The following is a 16,815-nucleotide window of genomic DNA, read 5'->3' on the forward strand; positions in this document are numbered from 1 at the left end:
CCCCAAATGTTACTTTTTAGATTTAGTAACAGTTTTACGGCACTTGAAACTCAATAAAGTTATATTAGTGCCGAAGAATAGATTACCTGTTACAAGAGAGTAACATATACACAAAAAAGGAGGGGAGATATAGGACGACAGATGTTTGCTAGGAAAGAAGGAGCAAACCACACCAGAGCACCCTCCAACCACCCACTACCCAAACGTTAAAGCTACCAGCTCTACACAAATACATTTAACTTTACAATTTCCAAAAAGTGCAAGAAGATGAAGCAAGCCACACGTGCTCATCATCCAAGCATCTGCCAAGTATTTCCAAGAGGAATCTCACGTGATCTATCATATTCCTTCACCACCACACCAAAAAATCCTCCACCAAAAACAGATTCTTTAGTTTAGTTTTAGTAGAGGTTTCACGGCGCTCACAACTGCACAAGGTCATATGAGCGCCAGAAGATTAGAGGTGTTACAAGACGAGTAACAAACATAAAAAAGAAGAAGAGGAGATAAGGACGATAGATGTTTGATAGGAAAGACGAAGCAAACCACACCAGAGCACCCACCAACCACCCACAAAAACAGATTCTGTTCATTATATTCTGCCAATATATTTCAAGAAGGATACAATAATTTTACCTCCTTAAGCCGATCTCTGATGAGTCCCGCTCCCTCTTTCTGAAGGGCAGATATATCCTTCTCCAAGCCTTTCATTTTCTCTTGAAGCTGCAGATTTCTTTGCTGGAAAAAAAAAAAAAGAAACCCAAAGAAACCAAATGAAATCATACTACAGATAAAAAGGAAAAAAAACCCAAACAGAAAGCAAGATACAATACAGCAATTGCGTTTTCAGTTTGGAATAACCAAGTGTACAGTTTTATAACAATTTTTCAGCACGCACAGATTAATGAAGGTGTTATGATTTGAATTGTCGACAAATAACTAACCCCCCCCCACCAAATCCCTGCATGTTTTCACAAAAGCAATATGTGAGGCAGCGTGGTGGAATCAGGTTCTCGTCAATTTTGGGGCATGTAGAGTTATTGGTATCATCTTAAAGCTTGTTCACTTGTCTTTCTTTGGATGAAAAAAAAATCCATTTATCTTGAATACAAGTTGAGATATTTGCGAAAGAATGAGATGTGGGTCACCTGTTTTCAGAGGTAAAATAAGTGAGAAAATGGCCGCCAAAGACTAGTTATTTCCTTAGCTTAAGAGTCCGTGGTAATTGGAAATTTACATTTTTTGTTCCTTTAATCATTGTTTTTGAGAAAAATCCACAAAGAAATGAGTTCTTTAAAGGGCATGAAAGGTGTTGAGCCAAAAAACAAAAATTTGATAATTCACAAACTTGCGGAAAAATGCAAGTTTCTTCACTTTGATTATTTTGACGAGAGCCTGATTCCACCACGCTGCCTCACATATGTTCTTTTTTCCTTTCATTTGAATGGCACATAGGCCATGTACAAAGTGATTGTTTTCTTTATTTAAAGCTATACTATAACTGACCAGTAAAGATCTGACATAAGCGCATCGTGCGCGCGCACGCACACACTCACTCTCTCACACACACGCACGCACACATACACACAAAAAAAACCTCGTCCACTATCTCACCTTTTCCTGTTCTATCTGCAAGGAGAGCATGGCCCTGTACTGCGGCGTCTGCATGAAGGTCAGGAAGGACAAGTAGCGCTGCTTCATGTTTTCTGAAACACACACACACACAAACACAGGTCACCACTCAGTACTAGGATTAAATGACTCAACATTGTACATTGACCTAAACGCTGCGTAATCAGTCCTGTGTCGTTCATAAAACTCCACTTGATCAACCAAGAGTCATTTATAAAACACACCCAAAAAAAAAAAAAAGAATAATAGTAGAAAGCATTTGTATAGCACAAATTCCTGCTAAACAGAAACCTCTATTCGCTTCACAATCTATACTATTACCCCAGCAGATCCGATACCATTCTGAAACAATCTCAACTTCCTGGGAAGCAAACAGTGCAAGCTGCCATTTGTATAGAATGGCTTCGCTCTAAGAAATATGTCAGATGATGCTTATTCAAAGAATACGGTTTGATGCAGAGTTGGTGTTGTAGTTTGAGCTTAGTTGCAGGTTCAACAAAGTCTAAAATTACCACAAGAACATTTTCACTGCGAATCTGCCAGTCAGGTAAAGTTCCCCACGCTGACCTCTTGACCCGTTGGTAATGGCTGGTTTGAGTTACGCTGAGCGTCGGGGCGTTGCAGGGTGCCGATAGAACTAAAGTACTGCCTGTGAACAGCCGTCATCATCATCAATGCCTTTCACCCCTGGCAGGGTATAGGCCACATACAAGCTCCTTCCATTTATCTCTATCCTGAGCCATCCTTCCAAGCTCGTTCCAAGTGAGCTTCATTTCTCTCATGTCCCTTTCCACACATCTCCTCCTTGTTTCCCGTGGCCTACCCCTGCCTCGTGCTCCTTGTGGGTTCAACTGCAGTGACTGTCTTGTGATGTTTCCGCTGGGCTTTCTTAAGGTGTGTCCCATCCATCGCCACTTTCTTAGTCCCAATTTCTACTTCTATATCCTTTTGTTCTGTCCTTTCCCACAGTTCATTTTTTATTCTATCCTGCCACTTAATTCTTAGAATACTCCTCATACATCTGTTGATGAAAGTCTGGACTTTATTCAGTACTGTTTTCGTTGTCTTCCAAGTTTCACAGCCGTAGAGGAGCAGACTTGACGTTGGAGTTAAAGAGTCGAATCTTGGTGCGCCGTGATAGGTGTTAAATAATAAAACAGACCCAAACACTGTGTAATCCAGCCTGAGTCGTCGAGCACACTCACCAATCATGTTGAGGAACCCGGCTTGCTTCTCCAGCATGGACACCGTCTGTTTCTGCACGCTGGGCTTGAAGAAGGCGTTGGAGCTCTCTGTCATCCTGCGGTCATTGTAGCTGACCTTCTCCGAGGAATCTGAAAACAACACAATGTTTTTGTTTGAGTAAAATGAGACCCGTCCATACAACAAGAACGGTCATTTGGTACTGGGAAAGAGATATAGAAGACAGACATATGGCAGCCAAGTTTTCAAAACTAAGCTACTTCGATACAATAACTGTCATTTAGTATGGGAAAAAGCAATGAACTTAGCTGCAAAGTTTTCAAAACAAAACCAAATATATTCAAAAACTACCCATGCAACAGTGCAAGATGGTGGGCATCAGCGGAGTAACCCCTACACTTATAAATGATATATATTTTTTTTTAAATGCAAATGATTTTATGTCCCCATCAACGAACTTTTGATCATATAGGAAGGGGGCTTTTGACCCTGATTGTAAGGGCCAACGTCGGCTGAGAGAGAGATGCAATGTGACATCATGCCAGCACACAAAGAGCAAGATACTCCATAAAAATTCTCCCCACCCAGGTGTACTCTCCCCTGCTGGTGAGGTCCCCGTAGTTTTACTATGGCGGAGCAAAGAATACACCTGCCGTGATACTGCGTGTCGTAAGAGGCAACTAAAAGTGCATAGGTCTGGTCGCCCGAAAGTGCCAGTTTGCAGAGGGCCAACTACCCAACCCAGCAAAAAACAGTAAGTTACAGAAACACGGACAAACACAGCCTTTTATTTTTCGATTTTGGGAGACGGAGGAGCTTCTGCATCAGCAGGAACAATGAAGGAACATCAAGAGGCTAGCCCAGGATAGAGAAAAGTGGAGGGTGTTTGTCCGTGGCCTATACCCTGATGCAGGGTGAGAAAGGCAATGATGATGATGAGGTGTACTGCGTGTGACAGCAAGGTGCCTAACCACTACACCACAGGTGCCTGTACTCAAAAATGTTTTGTGGTGACTTAGCTGTTTAGTACGCACTCAGACGAGAGAGGCGAGTTTCAGCCTCTTCCTTTTTTTCGTCTTAGTTTTGGCTTTAGTAAAGAGGTTCTTTTTACAACTAGGTCGTATAACTGCCGAAGATTAGAAGCTTTACTAGATGGTAAACATGCAAATAAAAGAAGAGATAAGGACATCAGATGTTTGGTAACACAAATAAAAGGAGGAAAAATAAAGACAACAGATGTGGGGGGGTTTTTATGGCAGAGGGTTTAACGGCACTCGCAACTGCATACGGTCATATGAGCGCCAAGGGGTGGGTGTCAACAGAGAAGTCTTTACAGGGAATCAGACTAAAGACTGCTCACCTCTCTAGCTTCAACAGCATAAGGTCTGCTTCGACTATCAAGGCACCCCGGAAATAGCAGGTCACACGGGAGTGACAAACTTACAAAAAAAGTAAAGGAAAATGACAATAGTAAGGATCAGGAAAGAAAAAGCAGCAGTTATCTGTTGTAGATCAGGCACAGTTATGAGCGTGACATGAGTCAGCTCATTTACAATTCTACTGTGCTTGAACGAGATATGTCCCCCCTTTGGGGAATGGCCTAAAGACACTTCAGTCAGTGGTACCGCCCCGGGGGGTACAATAGATGTTTGATAACATACAAATAAAAGGAGGAGAAAAAAAGACAACAGATGTTTGATAACATACAAATAAACGGAGGGGGAGAAGTAAGGATGACAGATAGGAAAGAAGGAGCAAAGCCCAGCAGGGAGCACCCGCCCACGCCTGCTCACCTTTGCCGGACGTGGACATGATGGTGTGTGCGTGGAGCAGGTTCAGACTGTCCAGCGAGGGCGGGGCCACAGAGGTCGCGTGGTGCACGCCCGCCGCAGTGGAAGTAGTCGTGCTCACGCTAGCCGCGGACAACGCGCCAACAGCAGCGGCGGCGGCCGACATCGGGATCGCCTCCTGGTCGCCCTCCGACAGGACAGACTTCCTGGACCGGCCCGTCTTCGGCCGGGGACGGAGTTCGACGACTGCCTTCGACTTGATGGGGGACGTCGGGGAGTCCTCTCCCAAGCTCTTCTTTCCGGCTGAAATTTAAAAACAACGACACTGAAGGAAACAGTCTACCGGGGACAAAATGAGCTTCTCGTGTGATTCTGTCGAAGTTTTGTTTGTCTTAGGAAGGAAGAGTTTTATGGCACTTGCAATTAGGTCATATAAGTGCAGAAGAATACTACTCAAGTACTGTTAAATACTGGAAATTTTCAAAACAAATCACAACCCCTTTTTAAACAGGTGCCTCTTCAGCAGCTGAAAACAATGATAGGCGCTATGTGCAAAAAGTAGTTATAATAATAATAATCCTCATCAAAATAAATTTCACAACTTTTTTGTTTACTATTTCCATTGTCAATTTTTTTGATGAAACCAAACAAAACCCCCAAACTCATTGGCTTTTCCATCATTCTGACCCTTGTGCCAGCTGGAAGAAACCTAACCAGTAGCTCAAAGAGAGAGTGTAACTTCAAAACCTTACCCTTATCTGAGTTTTTTTAGTTTTAGTAAGTGTTTTACGGCACTTGCAACACAATGAGGTCATATGAGTCCCGAAGATTAGAGGTGTTGCAAGAGAGTAACAAACAGAAAAAAGGAGGAGGAGAGATCAGGACGACAGATGTTTGATAGGATGAAAGAAGGAGCAAACCACACCAGAGCCCTCGCCAACCACCCATGCCCTTATCTGAGAACACTGTTACATCACCAACAAAATCGTAAAGAATGATACATCTGCCTCCCTTAACACTTTGCAGTCACACAGCCAGCTGGTCACCCAGCCAGGAGAGGGACTGCAACGGACTTCTCAGGCCCGGCGCAGAACTGCGCCAGGTGGCCGAAACGGACAATTTTCAGCGCCGTCGCATTATTGCTGCAAGTGACCGCAAAGTGTTAAAACAGAATAAAAAGCGTGAAAACTATCACAAAAAAACCACAGTAACAAAAAAACAAACAAACAACTAAAAATAGTTGCAAAACACTGCCACCGGCGGCAGATACCGTCGCTGCTTCAGCTCACCTTGCATCTTACGTTTCCCGAGAGCCCCGTTGTTCAGACGCTTGATGGTCTTCATTTTCTTCTTCCTCATCTGGCTGATGACACCTTTCATCTTACCCTCCGGAATAGTGTCTGCAGTCTAGAGGACAGGCCAGAGGAAAGGGAGAATAATTAAGAAATACGGCGGCGATCAACCAGTACGGTGTAAAACTCTACATTATTTCTGCATGAAAGTTTCATTTATCGAGAGTAGTATTGCTTACAGACGTAAGTCATTTTTGGCAGCCTTCGAGATACGTCTGTATGCAATACTGTCCGCGTAAGGCACATGAGCACACAAGAATGGACAAAAACCAGAAACCTAAACCATATTAGGTACATTTTCTTAGTCAAGCATATAATATAACAGCGAAAAAAATTTTGCTAAGGAATTCAGAACTGGCTGGATGATCATTCTGACAATCAGCCAAAACGCAAAAAAAAAAAGAAAAAAAAAAAAGCGAGACAAGACTATTTGCGCTTAAACGTGCTCATACATCAATTACAACAAATGAAACGTTCCAGATATGCTCCCAAAATACAAACCAATCCTCAAACAACATCTAAGAATGAGAAGCGTAGAAGAAAAAAAACAAAAAACCCCTGTTCAGAGAGATGTGTACATGGCTGCTGAGAGCAGGGCTGCAGGAAGCACAGGAAGCGGGGAAAAGTGAGGGGCCAGTCTCTAAACCAAAGACAGACAGGGACAAGAAGCGACAAATCCGTACTCCACGTAACGTGACAGACAGACAGGGACAAGAAGCGACAAATCCGTACTCCACGTAACGTGACAGACAGACAGACAAACAGGGACAAAAAGTGACAAACCTGTACTCCACATAACATGACAGACAGACAGGGACAAGAAGCGACAAACCCGTACTCCACGTAACGTGACAGACAGACAGGGACAAGAAGCGACAAACCCGTACTCCACGTAACGTGACAGACAGGGACAAGAAGCGACACGCGTACTCCACGTAACGTGACAGACAGGGACAAGAAGCGACACGCGTACTCCACGTAACGTGACAGACAGGGACAAGAAGCGACACGCGTACTCCACGTAACGTGACAGACAGGGACAAGAAGCAACAAACGCGTACTCCACGTAACGTGACAGACAGACAGGGACAAAAAGCGACAAACCCGTACTTCACGTAACATGACAGACAGACAGGGACAAGAAGCAACACACCCGCACTCCAAGTAACGTGACAGACAGGGACAAAAAGCAATGAATGCGCAACTTCACAGGACGTGACACAGGGTACAACAAGCTACAAACGTGACACACAGGACAACAAGCAACACGTATTTCACGAGATGTGACACACAGGACAACAAGCAACGCTTACTTCACAGAACAGGACACACGAGACAACAAACAACGAACGTGACACAGGGTACAACAAGCAACACATACTTCACAGAACGTGACACACGGGACAACAAACAACGAGCGCGCACTTCACCGGGCGTGACACACTGGGCAACAAGCAATCAACGCATACGTCATAGAACGTAACACACACAGGCCAGACACCAACAGGCCTACTCTACCTCACCAACACAGCAACTCCTCACTGCCAGGACAACATACGTAACAAAACAACACACTACATGCTTCCACTCAAAGCCAAAAAATCCCACTCCACATTCATTTTGAATACATTTTACCAAAAACAAAAACTTTCATCACATCTCGGGTGATGTGGATATAACACCCCCCCCCCCCCCCCATATAAAGGAACCTATATCAGGCAATGTATGCTACCCCAACAACTTGCGGATGTCACCCAAAAAATAAGCATACATTATTTCAAGGAATTATGGGGATTTTTCCCCCCCCCCAGCTCTCAAAATCTTGAACAAGGATATGCACTAAAAATGCAGAAGAAGATCATCCGCAGTGCTCATAAGACTCTCATTCGATGCTATTTTCGCTCTCACACAGAGCAGACACAAGCAAACACAACACACTTGCGTCCAACAGCTGATCCAAAGGACCTGTCTTTGTGAAGTAAACCAGAAAATTAGGCTACACAGTCAACAATCCTTTCTCATCAAATGACAGTTGAGAGCTGGCATCTTCTAACAATAAAACATTCACCTTTGAATGCTTTGAATGTGGACCCAACTTCCCTCAGCTAGTGGGGGGGAAAAAAAGAAATGGGGAGTCTACTGAATTTTTAAAAGATGCTATTTCCCTTTCCAACAGCGAGTCCCAGAAAGCTATTTCCCTCTCCAACAGCGAGCCCCCAGAAATACAGTCCCCCCCAAACACAGGAGCACCATACGACGGAAGCACTTACAGAACTATCATTATCATTCTCCGTGCCCGACTGAGACAAGGGTCGTTTGACGTATTCGTTCCACTGGCGTCGCGTGGTGGGGCCCAGTACAACAACAGCGGAGGCCGAGGAGGGGGGCGGGGGCGCATCGTCGGCCGTGCTGGGAGTGCTGGCAGTGGTGGTCGTGGTCGACTGACTCGAGTTGGACGCAGAGTCAAAGTCGAGCACTTTGGCCACCGACGAACCCAAGGCGGAAATTGCGCCGTTAGCCCCCAGATGTTCCATGCCCTTACCGTTGATGCTTCGCCGCCACCGACCCGACGCAGCGGACAAGGCTTCCTGTGTCGGGACAACAGGCAGCCGTCAGAAACCCAACAACAACTACAGCAACAACTACAACACTTTCTTTTAAATTCTCTCACACAAGACGATGATAACTCAAGCCAACCAGGAAGACGGAAGACATAAGCAGGGAATCCCAAAAGAAAACCAATAAAAGGTGGTTTTTAAAAAGCATTTTACATTGTGACGGGAAAAATCATTGCAGCTAAACCTTTCATGCTGGCTAAATATTAGTCATCTCAACTGTGAAAAAGAAAACTACAAAGACAGTAGCAGTAATCATAATGATACAAGAATTCCAGGCATTAAAGGCAGATTCATGGTATTCAAACCTTTCAAAAATAGGTCTAGGTAATCCATAAACCCCCCCCTGCAAAAGTTTGAGAGCAGACCTCAACTTTTTTTTAAGCCAAGTTGGATCTGATTTTCACAAGTTTAAAATTTGGACATTTTGGTATCGTCTGTCATTCCCTCGACATTTTGGAACAGTAGTAACATTATCAATAGTTTGGCGATTCAAATATCAAAGTTGCTCCCAAGAAGAGAAAAACAAACTCAAGAAACGTCTGTACTCTTGAAACGTGGAGATGTTTAAAAAAAATTCCCCCTCCCCATGTTGTCATCGAGTTGAGCCTGCACAGACACACAGAGAGAGGGGGGGGTCCGACCTAAAGCCCAAGCCGAGATTCACAGGCATCAGAGAGCAGGAAGTGAGTCGCCTCAGCATAAAGCATCACAGCTCACTATCACAAAGTCAACAAAAGCAAGCCGTCTTTTATTTCTCTTCACAAAGTGGAATGCACGACATTCACTCATACAAAACTGTCGTCAGATTTCATTACTCCATTACTGAACATGAACATGTTTTGAATAATGATAAAAATTCATGCAGATAGGGTCTCTTGCAAACATTTCAGCAGGATGCCAACCTTTCAACTCACAGGAGCAAAGTCTGGGCAGCTATGAATTTCCTCAGCTATAAACTTTTTGCCATTTCCAGCTTTGTCAAACAATGGGGGGGGGGGCACGGCGCCAACCTTCCATGTGTCAGTAATACCATTGCAATTTTTCAAACTCAAAGATCATTGCAAAGATGCTCGACTTAACTTTATTCATATACATTACTTCCAAATTCCCGATCGTCCATGTATCAGCCATCACCCAAATGCAAAGTGACCAGTCTACAACTGTGGTAGCCCGCCATTGTTTCAAAAATATGATTGGAAAAATTCACGTCAGTATTCATTCAGAGACTATCATGAGCAAACTTCACACTGTCTCATTTGAAAGAGAGAAAGAAGCTTAAGGGCTACGGGGTTCTCTCTAACGGCCAACGCTATCCAGGTTGTTTTAAGCGAAGAGACAAGCTAGTCGGTGCATGAAAGGCGTCGTCACGGAAGCATGAAGCACAACAGAAAAGAACCGCGTACAATCAAAGAACAACTCCTTACCACCCCTCCAGCCAGGGCTCCGTTGATCTTCTCCCTGATGGACTGCACTGGGCGACCTCGCCGATCTTTCCTCGTCTCTGGCTCATCCTGATGGAAAAAAGGAAGGCAGAAAGAGAATAATATAACAACTCTCCATTGAATTGTTTTCATCAACTGGAGACTGTGGTCCAAATGCGGCACAGGTCAATGCAGTAGTCGTATCTGTCACTTCCGATTGTGTTACTGAACAGATTTAAAACTTTTACGTTTGTTCGTTGTAGTAAGGAAAAGGACATCGACACAATAATGTCATTTAGTGAAGGGAGACAGACAGACAGACAGACAGACAGACAGATGGACAGACGGACGGATGGACAGACAGACAGAAACAAAGGGAAAGAAAAGGATAATCACCTGCCAGCACTGCCTCCGAACAAACTGGGGACTACTTTATACATCAAAGAACAAAGTAACTTTTCATAACAAGTTTCTCCTCATTTGTTGATGTTGCTATCGATCTAGCAACAGCTGGGCTCTCTCCCCCTTGTGTCCAATGCCATGCAGTGATAAGTGCACGTTTGCTGCACTTGCTGTACTGTTCCACAGAGTAGGTTCACCTCCTCATTTACAGCTTACAAGACATTACTGGGAACAACATTTCTTTTACGTGACACCTTTCTGGAACACATCACTAATTATCCTCCATGCCAAGAAATGTGAGATCAGCATTTACAACCTAGAGGTCTCCAGGACCTAACGTTTAACTATTAGAAAAACAACAAACGAGAAACTTACTTTCTTATTGGGATTTTTCAGACGTGCGAAGTATTTCTCCAACTGCAAAATCGGAAAAAGAAAGTCAGTGAATCTATCTCAAAGTACTCATTGGCTTAAAAGATAATAACGTCACAGGGGATTCATAAATCAATTGTGAAATTCTAGAAAAAGAAGGCGAAAATAATTTGCTGACATTGATAGATAGAGAATAAAATATGCTACAAAAATGAAACAATAAATTGTATTCCCGCAAAACTTCAGATATAGAACTTAATCTTTACAAGAATAAAATGACAGGGCTCAAGTACGACTAACCAAGTACATCAAACAAAAGGCAAAAACTAAACAATCACAACGGACCAACTACACTCCACGCCGGGATGACAAACACAGAGAGAGGAAAGTGTTATCTGAATGTCCCCTAACTCCAAGATTATTTTTCAGTTCCTAGTACGTTCGTTGTGAGTTTGTATGTGCATATGTACATATGTGTGTACGTATGTGTGTATGTGTGTGTGGTGCATGAATATGCGTGTGCACGTGTATGTAACACTATGTGCCTTTAAAATTGATTTGTAAATCCATAATATGTATCATGTTAAGCGCATAGAGCATTGCATAAGTGGATATGCGCTATATAAATGCAATCCATTATTATTATTTATTATTACGAATGTAAGCGGCAAAAAAACACTTCGTATCTATCTTATTTACACACACAAAAAAAAAACCCCAAAAAAGAGAGAAAGAAATTACCTTAAGCAGTGAAGAAATGAGGGGCATTATTTTCTTTTCTCTTCAGTGAAAAAGAATTTGTGTCATGTGTAAACTGTGTGCATGAAGTGCAATAAATGAGTGAGCTTGGGGACGGAGAGGAACACACCAGAACCAGACAGTTCTGAACACACACTAGAACAACACAAGCAGAGAGCAGCAAGCTGTGAGAGCTTTTGTTTTAGTAAGGTTTTACGGTGCTCACAACTGCATAAGGTTATAAGAGCGCCAAGGGGTGCCTGAATGTCAACAGAGAGGTCCAAACGGGGAATCAAGCTTACTCTGCTCACTTCTCTAGCCTCAACAGCACAAAGTCTGCTTCAACTATCAAGGCACCCCGGAAATAACAGTTCACAAGAGAGTGACAAACATAAAAAAGAAATAGAGGGAAAAAAATGACAATGGTAAGGATGAGATAAGAAAAACCAGCATATCCCCCTGTGTTGTTCCGGCACAGTATGATGCGAGAACTGACCTGGGTCCGGTCAATGGTGTGCACGTAGTAGGCAAAGGCTTTCCCTGTCCACGACACTGCCCCGCACAGAGGAGACAACTCTTGTACTTGCATAATGGTGCCGATATCTGGGGAAAGGGGGAAATGGGGGAATAGAATGTTTACATCGAAAGGAATTCATTCTCATTTTTTGTTTTGTTTTAGTAGAGGTTTTACGGCGCTCGCAACTGCATAAGGTCATATGAGCGCCATTTCTCTTTTTTACTCACAAATAAAAAAAAAAAAAAATAAGGAAAAAGTAATCTCCTTGACTAAAGGATCCCAGCAATGGTATATGGCATTTGAAAATGCAGAAAAAACTTTTTACTCTAACATTTTTGTTAATATCATTTTCTTTCAGGGCAAACCACACGTACATATACTTATAAGTTATTCTAAATGTCCCCCCCCCCCCTCCAACCCACCCCCCCCCCTTCCCTCCAACCCACCTCCCCTTCCCTCCAACCCACCCACCCTCCCTCCAACCCACCCACCCCCCCCCTCCCTCCCAACAAACAAACAAAATTTTCAAGGAAAAGCACGAGTTCCATAGACAGGATATCATCTCTCGTAAATAACCTTCCTCATGGGATGGCATTCAAGTCTTACAAAGACCAAAATTCTTTTAAACTTTTCTACACATTTTCTTGATTAATACCACAAAAATAACAGAAAATAGCGGACCCTTTTCGAAGAGCCACCAATGCATAGTAAAACTGTCGGAATAAGATATACTTAACCCAATCCGTATGTCCTGGGGTCATTTTGTACCCCCGGGGTTGTATTCTTCACATTTTAGAAGACTTCTAGTACGAAGAAATTTGAAACTTTCAGTATTTCTCAAAATAAATAATTTTGACAGACTGCTATGCAAAGCGTACGGATCAGATTAACGAGTAGATTTCCTCTTTGGAAAGTGGTGGCACAGAGTTACCCACGTTGTAGGGATATGATAGTTGTTGTTATTATCGATCCAGCTAGGGATACGATAGTAAAACACGAACAATGGATAGGCTTAAAGACGTATCACATCAGGCCAGAGCATATAAACATACGTCACAGACAAGTTTGTTTTTGCCCCAAACATGACGACAAATTCTCCAGAAAGACTCACCACTGAGGTTGCGAGCTGTGATCCTGAAGTTGAGCGGACAGAAGGCCTTGGAAGACACAATTCTCGCTCCCTCCTTCAGGCAGTTGGCAAACCTTTGCTTCAACTGTGGACGTACACAGTGGGGAAAACACACAACGTAAATCAACAGGCTTGATCACAGACTTGGCTCAGATGCTACTGGATCGCTAACAACAACAACAACAACGATCACAGACTTGGCTCAGATGCTACTGGATCGCTAACAACAACAACAGCAACAACGATCACAGACTTGGCTCAGATGCTACTGGATCGCTAACAACAACAACAACAACGATCACAGACTTGGCTCAGATGCTACTGGATCGCTAACAACAACAACAACAACAACAACAACAACAACAACGATCACAGACTTGGCTCAGATGCTACTGGATCGCTAACAACAACAACAACGATCACAGACTTGAACAATCAAAGTATTTCCCTCTACAGTTAAAACACTGCTAGTGCGAGTGCTGAGATTACAACAATGTTAAACAGTCAATGTTTATCACAGTTACAGTTTCAAAGATTTATTCAACCCTCTGAGCCCTGACCTCCTCGGGGTACCGTGCCCCTCTGCCTTAAGTAAGAGTTTTACGGCACTTGCAACACAATAAGGTCATATAGGTGCCGAAGATTAGAAGTGTTACAAGAGAGTAACAAACACAAAAAAAAGAAGGAGGGGAGATAAAGACAACAGATATTTGATAGGAAAGAAGAAGCAAACCACACCAGAGCACCCGCCAACCACCCAATCCCCTCTGCCTGAGCTCCAGAGTGATATATTATTACATTCATACCATCGTCAGAGTCACATTCCATATCCCAATTAGGGTACCCTCGTCATTATCAGCATCTAATTCAGAAAAATCCTCATAATAACCCATAACGTCCTATGTAGTAAACACAGTTTTCCGAGCAAATTTTGTCCCCGGCCGGCCGGTTTGGATACAGGGTCTCTCGCTCACTGGTGTACAGGTGGCTAGGCATATGTGGGAAATGTTTCCATGCCACCAGAGTGCACCATTGGCTGGTGCTCAAAGGGTTAAGTAGGGTGAAGCACATCAACAATAGCTTAGTGCACCAAAAGAGTTACAAAAGTTCTAGCGCATACTCACATCGTGGTCAACAACCGGCCCGAACGCAAAGTTGTTCACAAACACAATCCTGAAACGACAAAAACAACACGGTCAAATTCTTCTTCTATTCTTTTTCCTTTTCTTTTGAAGAGGTTTTAAGGCGCTCACAACAGCATAAGGTCATATGAGAGCCTTATTAGAGGTGTTACAAGAGAGAAACAAACATAAAAAAAGAAGAAGGGGAGATAAAGACGATAGATCTTTCATAGGAAAAAAGAAGCAAACCACACCAGAGCACCCGCCAACCAAACACAGGGTCAAATTCAGTTCCACAAAGCTGATTATCACATTCAATTTATATCATCGTCATCATCATCATTATAATGTGCCAGATCTGGAACGGACATAAGCCATCATGAGTCTCCATTAATTTCTCCACCAAGAGGCTCTCAAAAATCCTTTATCATCCTCATGTTTTCCAATCACCCATCACGTCGGGTATTCCACATAAGTTTCTCTGGGTCTACCTCTGCCACGTTTCTCATGGCACAGCTAATTTATTTTTAAATACTCAGCCTTTTGAGTTCTTCCGTAAAGCTGGCTAAACAAGATTAACCAATCACACACAAGCAAGCAAACTTACGTGGCTCTGTTGAGCTTTTCCTTTATGTCATCGTGTAAGAAATCTCCTTTTTCAATCTGAACATAGGGGGAAAAAGTAAAAAGTCATGGAAATGCTAACAAAGGAAACATCAACACACTTTTATTAAAGCAGGAAGCTCAATAACAAAATATGTGTACTATAGAAAAATGTTCTGAAGTATGAAAAGTGTCCATATAATATTTATTCTGGCAATATTGTAGGCAAAGTGCGAAGATCTCATTCCAATTGTCCTACTGAGATTTTATTAGAGACAACCTACAGACCTGACGAAAACTGATAAAACCGGAGCCCTCCCATTTTTTTTTCTCATACAGAAGAACTCCGATTAGATAAGGATAAAATCCAATATTTTTCTTGAATTCCTTGTGCTCAACTTATCGTAAATGAAGAGAAAATATACATTTTCATTTGTGTTTATTTGCAATATACATGTTTTTTGCCATAATTAGTAAGTTCATAATCTACCGGAATTCTGAAAACTGATTTTTTTCCCTTTCTTTTTGGGGAGCCTCTGAGGAAAAAACTCCCGACTTTTGCTCATGGAGGGTTTGGAAGGTGCGAACTTACCAAGAAATCTCCGTGGGATTTGCCGTACCACTTCATCCACTGGTGGAACGACTTTTCCATCGCCTGTGGAGAACAAAACAAAAATTACATAAAATGCTTTTTTCAATTCAAAACAAAAGCAAGACAAAACTAACATTATGCCAATGGTCAAAGAAAAGTCTGAACTGAACATTCCTCAGAGCCACATTAAAAAAAAATTATTTTTTTTAAAGAATGTCTTAAAGTTCTACTGTGACACTGGAAGAAAATGTGCCCATTCCATGCAAATTGAGAATCCCACCACTTCCAAAAAATATTTTTTAATCCTGCAGGGTTGAACGGGTTGTTTTCATTATAAAACCCTTAAAATACCAAAGAGGGTTTTTACTTAGAGGCAAATTCACGGTCAGGGCAGATCCCTCTCTAATGCCAGAGACAGTGTTTTAGTTAGTAAGAGTTTTACTGCACTTGCAACACAATAAGGTCATATAAGTGCCAAAGATTAGAGGTGTTACAAGAGAGGAACAAACACAAAAAGGAGTAGGAGAGAGAAGGACGATAGATGTGTGATAGGAAAAAAGGAGCTAACCACACCAGAGCATATGCCAACCACCCAGTGTGATCGGAGCATGGCCCGTGAAGAAACAGACACAAAAACTATGCAGCACGGCCAGAAAAGAGACAGACACAAACGGCCTGGAGACTCACCACAGCGTACTCGGCGGGCCACTCGGCCTTCTCCACGCCGTAGCAGAACTTACAGTTGGTGGCCGCCGACACCTGGAGCACCACCTGGCCCACACCTGCAACACAGATACAACACAGTGACACATCTGCAACACAGTAACACAGACACAACACAGTAACACACCTGCAACACAGTATCACAGACACAACACAGTAACACACCTGCAACACAGTATCACAGATACAACACAGTAACACACCTGCAACACAGTATCACAGACACAACACAGTAACACACCTGCAACACAGTATCACAGATACAACACAGTATCACAGATACAACACAGTATCACAGATACAACACAGTATCACAGATACAACACAGTATCACAGATACAACACAGAAACACAGATACAACACAGTAACAAAGATACAACAGAGTAACACAGATACATCACAGTAACAGATACAACACAGAAACACAGATACAACCCAGCAACACAGATACAACACACCTGCAACACAGTAACACAGACAGTAACACACCAGCAACACAGTTACAGTCCAACCTACTCTAACTGACCTGTGTAGAAGACAATCGATTGTGCAAAAAGCAATATACTATCATTTCCAAGAAAAAATTTTTTTACATTTTTAT

At 42.8% G+C, this 16,815-nt stretch overlaps 1 protein-coding gene across 1 annotated transcript in view; it reads right to left on the reverse strand.

Annotated features, from left to right (window-relative positions):
* The window catches only part of LOC101859614 (serine-rich adhesin for platelets), a gene marked incomplete at its 3' end in the record, with an annotated part of 66,703 nt that overhangs the window by 13,558 nt on the left and 36,330 nt on the right, over positions 1 to 16,815 (reverse strand). Inside the window, 13 exon segments of the mRNA XM_013090139.2 lie at positions 637 to 738; positions 1,615 to 1,706; positions 2,838 to 2,966; positions 4,629 to 4,928; positions 5,915 to 6,032; positions 8,248 to 8,565; positions 10,020 to 10,106; positions 10,794 to 10,835; positions 12,025 to 12,131; positions 13,157 to 13,259; positions 14,299 to 14,347; positions 14,903 to 14,958; positions 15,491 to 15,553. Coding sequence (XP_012945593.1) covers positions 637 to 738; positions 1,615 to 1,706; positions 2,838 to 2,966; positions 4,629 to 4,928; positions 5,915 to 6,032; positions 8,248 to 8,565; positions 10,020 to 10,106; positions 10,794 to 10,835; positions 12,025 to 12,131; positions 13,157 to 13,259; positions 14,299 to 14,347; positions 14,903 to 14,958; positions 15,491 to 15,553 — 1,566 coding nt within the window.

The sequence above is a fragment of the Aplysia californica genome, unplaced genomic scaffold (genome assembly GCF_000002075.1).
Source record: "Aplysia californica isolate F4 #8 unplaced genomic scaffold, AplCal3.0 scaffold01152, whole genome shotgun sequence".
Lineage (NCBI taxonomy): Eukaryota > Metazoa > Mollusca > Gastropoda > Aplysiida > Aplysiidae > Aplysia > Aplysia californica.